This window comes from Hypanus sabinus, chromosome 9 (assembly GCF_030144855.1).
Source record: "Hypanus sabinus isolate sHypSab1 chromosome 9, sHypSab1.hap1, whole genome shotgun sequence".
In the NCBI taxonomy this organism is placed as follows: Eukaryota; Metazoa; Chordata; class Chondrichthyes; order Myliobatiformes; family Dasyatidae; genus Hypanus; species Hypanus sabinus.
The window spans coordinates 154,661,904-154,674,414 of record NC_082714.1 but is presented as its reverse complement, the minus strand read 5'-3'; the positions used below and the strand labels follow the sequence as shown (position 1 = coordinate 154,674,414).

Here is a 12,511-nt window from a genome sequence, read left to right as displayed (position 1 = left end):
AGTACTAAAAGGGAAAGTCTAGAATTGGGCACTTGCTGAATGGATAAACGAAGGTGGCTCTGAAGTCTTCTTTCATCCAAAATTAACCTTATTATCATTCTATCAGTCAATTCATAGAAAATAGTTGCATGCACCTGGCTTTTCAAGTGATACATCAGTACTGTACTTAAAGGGACAACTGTGGTATTGGACGATATAGAATTATAGACAAAACAGGTGAAATACCTTGTCCTCCATGCAAAGAAAATCCAGGGTCCATTCTGATCTGATTCACTGGTCCATTTACTCTGATCTCTTGGCTTCTCTGCTGTACTAAAGCCAAATTAATAACTCCTTCACCTGAAGAAGAAGCAAACTTTAATTTTTGAATAGTTAATTAGCTCATCAGTGTGTTTTACTGAAATATTTGATCAAACACCACAAACAAGCACAAAATTGAAGCCTGACACAAACCTGACCAGCATGCTGAATCCAAATGTGATCTGAACCCGATACATGCAAGTTTAAGACATTAGGTATTAGTTGGGCAATGAAGTTCTATACGGCTAACACTTTAACCATATAACAATTATAGCATGGAAACAGGCCATCTTGGCATTTCTAGTCCATGCTGAACACTTACTCTCACCTAGTCCCACCGACCTATACTCAGCCCATAACCCTCCATTCCTTGTCTGTCCATATACCTATCCATTTTTTTTTTAAATGACAATATCGAACCTTCTGCTGGAAGCTCGTTCCACACAGCTACCACTCTGAGTAAAGAAGTTCCCCCGTCGTGTTACCCCTAAACTTTTGCCCAACTCTCAACTCATGTCCTCTTGTTTGAATCTCCCCTATTCTCAATGGAAAAAGCCTATCCACGTCAACTCTATCTATCCCCCTCATGATTTTAAATACCTCTATCAAGTTTCCCTTCAACCTTCTACGCTCCAAAGAATAAAGACCTAACTTGTTCAACCTTTCTCTGTAACTTAGGTGCTGAAACCCAGGTAACGTTCTAGTAAATCTCCTCCGTACTCTATTTTGTTGACATCCTTCCTATAGTTTGGTGACTAGAACTATACACAATACTCCAAATTTGGCCTCACTAATGCCTTGTACAATTTTAACATAACATCTCAACTCCTATACTCAATGCTCTGATTTATAAAGGTCAGCATACCAAAAGCTTCCTTCACCACCCTATCCACGAGATTCCATCTTCAGGGAACTATGCACCATTATTCCTAGGTCACTCTGTTCTACTGCATTCCTCAATGCCTACTATTTACCATGTATGTCCTATTTTTGATTAGTCCTACCAAAATGTAGCACCTCACACTTATCAGCATTAAACTCCATCTGCTATCTTTCAGCCCACTCTTCTAACTGGCCTAAATCTCTCTGCAAGCTTTGAAAACCTACTTCTTTATCCACAACACCACCTACCTTAGTATCATCTGCATACTTACTAATCCAATTTACCTCCCCATCATCCAGATCATTAATGTATATGACAAACACTGCACCCAGTACAGATCCCTGAGGCACACCACTAGTCACCGGCCTCCAACCTGACAAACAGTTATCCACCACTACTCTCTGGCATCTCCCATCCAGCCACTGTTGAATCCATTTTACTACTTCAATATTAATACCTAACGATTGAACCTTCCTAATTAACCTTCCGTGCAGAACCTTGTCAAAGGCCTTACTGAAGTCCATATAGATAAGATCCACTGCTTTACCTTCGTCAACTTTCCTAGTAACCCCTTCAAAAAATTCAATAAGATTTGTCAAACATGACCTTCCACACACAAAACCATGCTGACTGTTCCTAATCAGACCATCTATCCAGATAATTATATATACCATCTCTAAGAAGACTTTCCATTGACATCCACCACTGATGCCAAACTTACAGGCTGATAATAGCTAGTTTACTCTTAGAACCCTTTTTAAACAACTTTAAACTATTAGTCTTTAGATTCTGTTTGTGCACTAGTGCATGCACAGAACAGAACAAAGGATTCCCCCCCCAACCACTATCTAGACTATGCTCTCTTCTCACTCCTGCCATTGGGAAGGAACTACCAAGACCCTTCAACCAGCAGGCTCCTGAAACAGTCTTCACTCACCTCAACACTGAACTGATTCCACAACCTACAGACTGATTTTAAAGGACTCTACAACTCATTTTCTCAGTGTTATTCACTATTTATTATTTGTCCTTTTTTAGTACTTACACAGATTGTCTTCTTTTGCACATTGGTTGCTGGTCTGTCTTTGCGTGGAGTTTTTCATTGACCCTATTGTATTTCATTGTCCTACTGTGAATGTCCGCAAGAAAATAAATCTCACGGTGACATGCACATACTTTGTTAATAAACTTACTTTGAACAACTTTCACTTTCCATCCATAATTGTAGCATGCTCATGAATGTCTTAACAAAGCTACAATACCCACTCCTCCCACAAGGTAGAAGGGATAGCATACCTTCAATCTGAACAGAGAGAATGCCCAAGTCACGCAGCTGCTGGTTATTGTTCTGTGCCAACAGTCGTAACCGCTCTGCAGCTTCTCGGGGAATATTAAATGTCACACGAACGCTATTCCATGGCTCCACTTTCTTAAACTTCAGTTTCTTTGAATCTAGTAGAGAAGTTAGAAAACATTTCATGGCATGTAATGATTTTTAACTGATTTTCTACAAAAGGGTTGCTTTCAAATTACATATTTACTAACTTCTTGCGGTTTATAAATTAAGTGTTATATTATTATGCCACAATGGTATAATCTCTCATGTCATAGTATCTTCCAACTGTGTTCTATAGAGATACATTAGGGATTTCATGGACTGTTATGTTAAGAAACTGCTTGTCAGATTTTTGCTGAAATCAAGATAATGCAAGTCACATATTCCTGGAGTTCCAGGAAAGAGCAGCTTTATAAAAGCCAGTAACTTAGGAGTTTCACACTAGACAGGCCCTCTGTTGGTTGAGGTTGACCATGGCTGTTGCATCTAGCTGTCTCAAGCCAGAACTCAAGCTAGGGCAGTACAATATGGAGAACAAGAAGTTGTCCACATAGCAGGCTTGCCCCCTTCGTGCAGCTGATGAATCCAAAGGAATGGCAAAGTCTGATAGTTTGGCGCCAGTGGAGTTGCTACTCAACATTGAACTCAACACAGGCCTGCCTTTGAACATAGAAAATTAACAGCACTTCACAGGCCCTCTAGCCTACGATGATGTGCCAACCACGTAAACTACTCTAGAAGCTGCTAAAGGTTTCCCTAGGGATACTAGCTCCAGATTATTCCTCTGGGTTTACTCCCAAAGTCTTTCCCATGAATGGGTATAGCTGCTAGGCGGTGGAGGTTTGAGATCATTTCTCTTCTCCTGGATGAGCTGCCAACCACAGCTCATGAGACCCATCTGCCAGGCCTCACAATAGAAAATTTTCAAAAAACCAACAGGAACATGAAGAGTTAAAGAAGCCCCATCTGTTGCTCCCACAAGGAATTATTTCAGAATACATATTGATTAAAACTTCTCTTGGAAGCCAAATCATTGGGCATATTTAAAGCAGAGGTTGATATGTTCTTAGTTAGGAAGGTCATCAAAGGTTATTCGGAGAAGGTAGGAGAATGGTGTTGAGAGAGAAAGTACTTGAGCCAAGACTGAATGAAGGAGCAGATTCAAAGGGCCAAATGGCTTAATTCCGGTTTGTCTTATCATCGCGTGAAAAATGACTGCCACCATTAGAGATGATAAACATTGCATAGAAATTAACTTTACAGAAATTAGGTGATGTTGGTTAATGTTATTCTCTTACACAAATAACAGCGAAAATCAGCTATTTTGATCTGAAAGAAAGGCGACATTTTTGGATGGAAAGCATTTCTTGGATGGAATTCTTACCCATTTTCAGAAGGCATGGCATGTTATTAATGATCAGATCTAGTTTATTTGCAAAGTCAACATCCTTCATGTTCCCCTTGAAAGCGATCCGTACTGTGAAGTCATCCTCCCCGACTTCCAGATCCAGCTGACCTTTATCTGGCTCCAGGTTCATTTCCTCAGTGGGTGTAGACCACATGGAGCCAAACATGTCTTCTACATTAGGTAGGTCATCTGAATCCATTTTGTTTCAGACTGAGGCCAGATGGTGAGCCATAGAAGCTGTTGACAAAATTAGAACAGTTAATGCACAATAAACACCTTAGGGGTAGTTCAAATTCATATGGCTCACATGTTAGGACAATCCTAAAATAGAGCAACACACACAATGCTGGAGGAACTCAGCAGGCCAGTCAGCATCTATTGAAAAGAGTACAGTCGACGTTTCGGGCTGAGACCCTTCAGCAGGAAGGGTCTGAGTCCTGATGAAAGGTCTCAGCCTGAAATATGGACTGAATTCTTTTCCATAGATGTTGCTTGGCCTGCTGAGTTCCTCCAGCATTTTGTGTGTTGCTTGGATTTCCAGCATCTGCAGATTTTCTCGTCTAAAATAGGAAGTTTGAAGATACATTGAGCAATCATCACAGCTGCCCAAGGGCATCAAATCCTTTTCAAAATAATTTTTCTGACATTGTTATTCAGAATATTTAAGTATTAATGTCACTCATATCAGGGTTATCAACCAAATATTACAATAATAATTTTAAAACAATTACAATATTCTTTAAACATCTCTACTTGAATTTCAACTCTACATTTAATTACACAATATCATATTTGACCACTATCTCACCCACATCTTGCTGGATCCTCAGAACCACACTGCTCCCATTGCTCTGGAGGTCCAAGCAATATTCTGAGGTCTACACTTGGGACTTCTGGCCACCACTATACTCCAGGTGTTATTAAAAACTTCAATTAAAAACACCTCCCCTTTTTAACAAAAATTGGTGACCTGGTTCAAATGAATTAGGTAGTGTTTGCTCCACCAGCTAGACCCAGCTAAAGCTGTGTGGCCAGAAACAAAATTAATTCTGCTGCTCACCTCAGTACAACCCAGGAATGAATGCTGAACTCAGGTTACAATTCCAGCAGTGAAGAGGCGATCAGGCATTTTATGAGATACACCTGTACACCTATCAAATATCTAATCAATCATGTGGCAGCAACTCTATGCATAAAAGCATGCAGACATGGTCAAGAGTTTAGATGTTCAGACCAAACATCGCATCGAGGGAAGAAATTACTTAAACCATGGAATGATTGTTGGTGCCAAACAGGGTGGTTTGAGTATCTCAGAAAATGCTGATCTCCTGGGATCTTCACACACAACAATCTCTAGAGTTTACAGAGAATGATGTGAGGAAACAAAAACCATCTGGTCAACTGCAGTTTTGTGAATGCAAACGCTTTGTTAATGAGAGAGGTCAGAGGAGAATGGCCGGACTGGTTCAAGCTGATAAGAAGGTCACAGTAACTCAAGTAACATGTTACAAAGTGGTGTGGAGAAGAGCATCTCTGAACACACAAAACGTTGAACGTTGAGGTGGATGGGCTACAGCAGCAGAGGGCCAAGATTACAGAGTCACTGGCCACTTTATTATGTACCCCTTGTACCTAATAAAGTGGCAACTGAGTGTACAACTATACTTATAGCATGCTATAGAGCAGTATTAGGATGTAGACATTTTGGACAGGACTGAGATGCACTACAGCTACCTGGTGGTTCCCTACAGAACTGGTGGCTAAAAACTAGCATGATCCAACTCATTATACATTTAGCAAAGTCCAAGTCCAAATACAGAGCAAAATCACATTAATCAATTAGACCACAGTACAATTTATTGACTGAAGATAAATTATTGACAGAGTCTGATTACGGATGGGGGGTAGGAAGTGAATTGTGAGGTTTTATAGATATTATGGCTGTAACAACTTACCATATTTATAAATCATTTAGATGACAGGATAGAAGGCCACATATCCAAGTTTGCAGATGACACAGGCAAGGTCGCATTAGATTTCAAGGAGATGAAAATTGAGTGTGCAAAACCGGCAAATGTATGTCAATGCAGGGAAATGTGAAGATCTAAAAAAGATAAAACAACATATTCCAAATGATGAAAAGTTGGACCAGCAGTGATCAAAATTTTCAGGATCCCAAAAGTTGTCAATGACAGGTACAGAGTGATGCACCTAAAGTTAGTCCTTCAAATGACTCCTGAGCATTTTTGAATATAAAGAAACAGAAATTACTTCCAACCACAGCACTTCTTATCTCAGCGTGTATATTTTTGCCCTTGGACTTAAAATTAAGTGATGAAAACGTACAAATCAAAATACTGTGCCAATCCCACATTTAAAAAAGTGAATTCCCAAAGTAGAACATTACCAGACTAACTAATGGAAAAAGTCAGTCCTTAAGTCCCACACCATCAGATTCATAAACCATTATTTCCCCTCAACCATCAGTGTCTTGAACCAGAGGAATAACTTCACTCACCCGAACACTGAACTGATTCGGCAATCTATACACTCACTTTCAAGGACCCTACAACTCATGGTCTTGCTACTTATTGCTTATTTATTTATTGTTTTGTTGCTTTTTTATTGTCTTTTGCATATTAGTTGCTTGCCTTTGTTGTGTACTGTTACGTATTCGTGACACATGACAGTGGCACCCTTGTCATGTGACTGGGGTTGAAGCTATACTGGACTTGAGGTAATGGTCTTGTGATGGTGGAGTGACGTCATTTTCCCACCAGTAGAGATCATGTGACAGGTTTTTTTTTACAGGTTATAAAAGGAAGACCCCATCCTGTGAGGGGGGGTGGGGCAGTTCATGGCTGGATCTGCCATGTTGATTTCATGCCGCTGCGTGATGATGCAGTTTAGTTGAAAGATGAAGTTTTATCTAATGCCTAAAGTTTAAAAGGTCATTGGCAGCAGTTTCTTTACAACACTGCTAGCTGAGAAATCAGTGGAGAGTGAAGATTGGAGTTCGGTAGTTAAAGCTCGAGGAGAATCTATTTCGACGGTGAAACGGGTTCAACCTTATTTAATCCTTATTCGGAAGGAATTCGTTGACTGTTCTCATGTTAATCTCTGCGGGATAGCAGAAGATTAAGGACAGTGTGATGAAGGAAAGGTCAGTGCCTTTAAGCCGTTTCGTTTCGTAAAGTCTTCGTGGGAAAAGTTCGACGTCGGGGATCGAAGCAAAACGACGTGAAAGAGAATTTAAATCTTCTTAAAAAGTCTCTCCCTTAAATGGACTGTGAGCATTTCTGAACTTTTGGCAATACTACTTTTAAGAACTGTTTGAGCTGCATCGCTTTAAGAACTGCCGCACAGCAGCTGTTTCCGGTTACATTAGTGTTTGTTTACTTTTGGGGGGAGGGGGGGGTTTGTTTTCAGTGTTTAATAAAAGTGTTGTTTGTTATAAAATCCCTTGCCGAACTCATATTTATTGTTGCCTGAATACGTAACGTAAATGTGGGGGCTCGTCTGGGATTGGATCGTTTGAGATTAAATGCTTGCTAACTTTTGCATCGGTGTTTTGGAAAACGGGAATACTCGATTCTTTTGTTTGATTGGCTTGGGAGTGGTATTCGGCAACAATGAATATTTATGAGTTTCTGGTTTCGCCAGATGCGCAGTTGTTGGCGAAGGCGAAAAAGACTAAGGTGTCTGAGATAGCTAGTAAGTTGCAACTTAAAGGTATTTTGACGACTACATCAAAGGCTGTGATACAGAGGAGAATTGCGTCACACTATGTGGATTCGGGTGTTTTTGATGATTCGGTTTTAGAGTCGTTTCCAATAAGTAATCTGGAGATGCAGTTGCAAATTGAACAAATGATGTTGGAGCATTGTAAATTGGAGGCTGAACAAAAACAGAGAGAATTTGAATATGCAATGGAGGAATTAAGGTCTGGGAATCAGTCTTCTGGTTCTAGAAAACCGTTTGTTGCTAGTCAAGAAATTAAATTGGTCCCTCCATTTAGTGAAACAGAAGTGGAAAGATATTTTCAACATTTTGAAACTATTGTTTGGATGTCAGAGTGGCCGAGAGATAAATGATCAGTGTTGTTACAGAGTGTAATTAAAGGTAAAGCACAACAAGTTTACACAGCTTTAACTGCTGCGCAAGCACTTGATTATGATATTGTTAAAATGCATCTCCTAAAAGCATACGAATTAGTCCCAGAAGCTTATAGGGAAAGATTCAGAAGTTTGAAAAAGTCTGTGGATAAAACTTATGTGGAATTTGCCTATGATAAAGCTGTGTGTTTTGAGAGATGGGTTTCTTCTAAAAATGTAAATGGGGACAATGATACATTCATTGAGAGAGCTGATTTTAATGGAGGAATTTAAAAGAAGCATTCCTGTTGAAGTAAGGAACTACTTAAATGAGAGGGATACTGATAAATTGCAGGACTGTGCTAGATTAGCTGATGAGTATGTTTTAATCCATAAGAATAAATTTCCTCAGGGCAGAATTTTTAAGAGCAAAAATAACATGGTAAATAACAAGGTAAATCAGAAATTAAATCAGAAGTTAATGAGAAAGGTAAGGAGGAAGGAAAACCTGTGAAGGAAAGACAGTTTGGTCTTATTTGTAACTATTGTAGGGAGCCTGGCCATGTAATAGCTAACTGTTTCAGATTGAAAAAGAAAGAGAAGGAAGCAGTTCCAGATGCTTGTGTGCAATATACTGAAGCACCTGTAAAATTACAGGGTTTGATAAACACAAATGAGGTTTTGTTAGAGTCTAACCAAGTTAAAAAGGGATATGATCATTTTATAACTGAAGGGTTTGTATCTTTGAAAGAAGGATCTACTCTGGTGCCAATAAAAATCCTTAGGGATACTGGAGCTTCTCAATCACTGATGTTAGACAGTGTGTTGAAGTTTAATGAAGAGTCTGATACTGGTGAGGTAAATTACATAAGAGGTGTTGGGAGTGATTTTATGCCTGTACATTTACATAAAGTAAATTTAAAATCAGGGTTAGTTACAGGATTTGTTGGAAGTAGATTACAGCATAGCTTACCTGTGAAGGGTATTTCTTTATTGTTAGGTAATGACTTGGCAGGTGGAAAAGTTTTTCCTGAAGTGCATTTGACAATGGAGTCAGAAGAACCAGAGTTGAATTCTAACACAGATTCTTCCTGTGTTGTGACTAGAGCTATGGCTAAAAAGATTGATGCACAGAATGAGGTTGTTACTCATGACTGTTCAACTCAGGATTAGAGTTTTGAGGATGTGTCAGAGACTTACTTATCTTCGTTGTTTGAACAAGATTCTTGGAGGAAGTCTGACTATGAAGATTTATCTCTGTCTCAGAAGGAGATGATAGCAGAGCAGAATAGAGACTCTGAGATTATAAAATTAAGAGAACAAGCTTTACTAAGTAGTGAAATTCAGAAGATGCCAGTAGGGTATTACTTGGAAAAAGGAGTGTTGATGAAGAAGTGGAGATCGCCTACAATTCCTGCAAGTGAGGATTGGAATGTTGTTTACCAGGTAGTTGTCCCGAAAGTTTATCGAAATGAGATTTTGACTTTAGCTCATAGTGTACCTTTAGGTGGACATCAAGGGGTAAGGAAAACTGTGGACAAGATTTTAAAACATTTTTACTGGCCTGGTCCAAGAAACGATGTGGCCATGTTTTGTAAAACATGCCATACTTGTCAAATTGTGGGTAAACCAAATCAAGTTACACCAGTGGCTCCATTACAACCTATTCCAGCATTTGGTGAACCATTTTCTAAAGTTATTGTAGATTGTGTTGGTCCATTACCAAAGACAAAAACTGGTTATCAGTATTTGTTGACTATCATGTGTACTTCGTCTAGGTTTCCAGAGGCAGTACCACTTAGGAATATAAAAGCTAAAACTGTGACAAAGGCCCTTATAAAATTCTTTACTTATTTTGGAATACCTAAGGAGATACAAACTGATCAAGGCAGTAATTTTATGTCTGGATTGTTTCAACAGATAGTTTTTAAATTGGGAGCTAAGCAAATCACTTTGTCTGCATACCATCCAGAGTCGCAAGGTGCCTTGGTGAGGTTTCATTTTACCCTCAGGAATATGATTAGGACATATTGTGTGGAAAATGAAAGTGACTGGGATGAGGGTATAAACTTACTTTTATTTGCAGTAAGGGAATTGGTACAGGAATCTTTAGGTTTTAGTCCATTTGAACTTGTGTTTGGGCATAGAGTTAGAGGACCTTTAGCTTTATTGAAAGAACAGTGGATTAGTAAGGAAGTACACACTAATTTGTTGGACTATGTTTTGAAATTTAAGGACAGGTTACATAAAGCTTGTAGCTTAGCCAAGGAAAAATTAAAGTTGGCTCAGGAGAAAATGAAAATTTGGTATGATAAAGAAGCTAGGATGAGGATGTTTAAGCCTGGAGATAAGGTGCTGGTTCTTTTCCCAGTGCAGTCAAATCCTTTACAAGCTAGATTTCATGGTCCTTATGAAATTGTGTCTAAAATCAATGATGTGGATTATGTGATAAAAAACTCCAGATCGTAGAAGGTCAACACAACTTTGCCATATAAATATGATAAAACCATATTTTGAGAAACAATCTGATACTGTGACTGTTGTGGTTAGTGAGAATGAGTTTGATTTAACTAGGAACATGATAGATGATCCATCTGACTTTCATTCTAAATCCAACATTGTTTCTTTTAGGTTACCAAATTCAACCATTCTGGAAAATATTGATGAGAAATTAGCACATTTACAGCTAGAGCAGAAACAACAGATGAAGGAATTAATTTTTAAATATAAGGAGTTGTTTCCAGATGTTCCGAGGACTACTATAGCTTCACATGATGTAGATGTTGGAGGTGCCAAACCTATTAAACAACATTCATATAGGATGAACATAGAAAAATGTGAACTTGCTGAGAAAGAAATTAAATATATGTTAGAGAATAATATTATTAGACCTTCTAACTCGAATTGGAGTTCACCATGTGTTTCTGTGTATTCGCCGTCCTCTGGGGGCAACTGTATGAACTCCTCAACCTGGGCGGCTGTCTACTGGTCGAGGGAGCTCACCACGTAGTAGTAACGTGTGGCCTCCGAGGTTATCTGCCGAATGTGGAATTGGGCTTCTGCTTGCTGGAACCATAGGTGAGGTCGCTGCGTCCAGAAGTTTGGCAGTTTTAACGAAACTGCATGAACAGATGTGGCGTCGTTCATCTCCGGTCCAAATATCATTTGGGCCATCGGGGTCACCAATTGTAGCGGTGTGCTACACGCAGCACTAAAATAACGACACGTAGTCAGTGAGCTGCAGTTGCAAAGAGGTTTATTCAAACTTTGCGGCCTCGCTTTAAAGCCTTCCTGTTCCCGCCCTCTCCAGGCGCGTATTCACAGTCCCGTCCTGCACGCGGGCTTTTCCCCTTGCTGGTGAAGCAGGCTTGGTGCCCTCTTTGGGACCGGCTTCAATGGCGGCGCGCGCCACCTTGTGAGCCAGTTTGAGTGCGCTGGGAAGTGGCCGAAGCAGCAGCGAATTTATTTAGTGATTCAGCGTGGAGAAGGCCCTTTGTGCCACACTGCCCCAACCACACAACCCTAATTAACCATAACCTAATCATGGGACAATTTACAATGACCAATTACCCTCCAGTACATCTTTGGACTATGGAATGAAACCAGAGAATCCAGAGAAAACACACACATTCTACAGGAAGGATGTACAGAGACTCCTCATAGACCACTGCCAGAATTGAACTCTGAACTCTAGAACGCCCTGAGTTGTAACAGCTTTGCACTAACCACTGCACATCATGGCACCAACATTTGCTTGCATGTTAAAATATTCACAGAAGATAAATCAATATACTCAGCTTTCTTAGACTTAGTAGCAAAGTTTCAGTGACTTCACTCAAATTTTCAAGACTGTTGGAATTTCATTTTTATCCTCCTCATAACCTATTATGAGGTGGTTGTCAATTAACTAGGACCTAAACTCCAATAGTCATCACCTGCCACCATTCCTGGCAACCAAATTATAAACAGATTACCCCAATCACACATGGACTTTAACCTATTTAATAGGAATCGAGTAGAAATCTGCCAAAAATATACCACTGATTCTTTTTTCTGTACTCTCGCTATTGGATCCAAAAAAAAAACTCCAGTAGGTTAGTCAAACACTGCTTCCCTTTGATAACTCCAATCAGACTATAGACAATAGACAATAGGTGCAGAAGTAGACCATTCGGCCCCTTGAGTCTGCACCGCCATTCTGAGATCATGGCTGATCATTCACTATCAATACCCAGTCCCTGCCTTGTCCCCATATCCCTTGATTCCCCTATCCATCAGATATCTATCTAGCTCCTTCTTGAAAGCATCCAGAGAATTGGCCTCCACCATCTTCCGAGGCAGTGCATTCCACACCTCCACAACTCTCTGGGAGAAGAAGTTCTTCCTCAACTCTGTTTTAAATAACTGACCTCTTATTCTCAATCCATGCCCTCTAGTACTGGACTCTCCCAACATCTGGAACATATTTCCTGCCTCAATCCTATCAAATC

At 39.7% G+C, this 12,511-nt stretch overlaps 1 protein-coding gene across 11 annotated transcripts in view; it reads right to left on the bottom strand.

Moving 5' to 3' along the window:
- ncoa6 (nuclear receptor coactivator 6) overlaps positions 1–12,511 on the bottom strand; it is a 77,558-nt gene that overhangs the window by 56,559 nt on the left and 8,488 nt on the right. For all 11 annotated transcript variants that reach the window (XM_059980858.1, XM_059980859.1, XM_059980860.1 and 8 more), the window contains exons 2-5: positions 5,883–6,031; positions 3,904–4,164; positions 2,480–2,635; positions 226–339 (exon numbers count right to left, since the gene is read on the bottom strand). In XM_059980858.1, coding sequence (XP_059836841.1) covers positions 226–339; positions 2,480–2,635; positions 3,904–4,126 — 493 coding nt within the window. In that variant the 5' untranslated portion in view covers positions 4,127–4,164; positions 5,883–6,031. The remainder of the gene's footprint in view (positions 1–225; positions 340–2,479; positions 2,636–3,903; positions 4,165–5,882; positions 6,032–12,511) is intronic.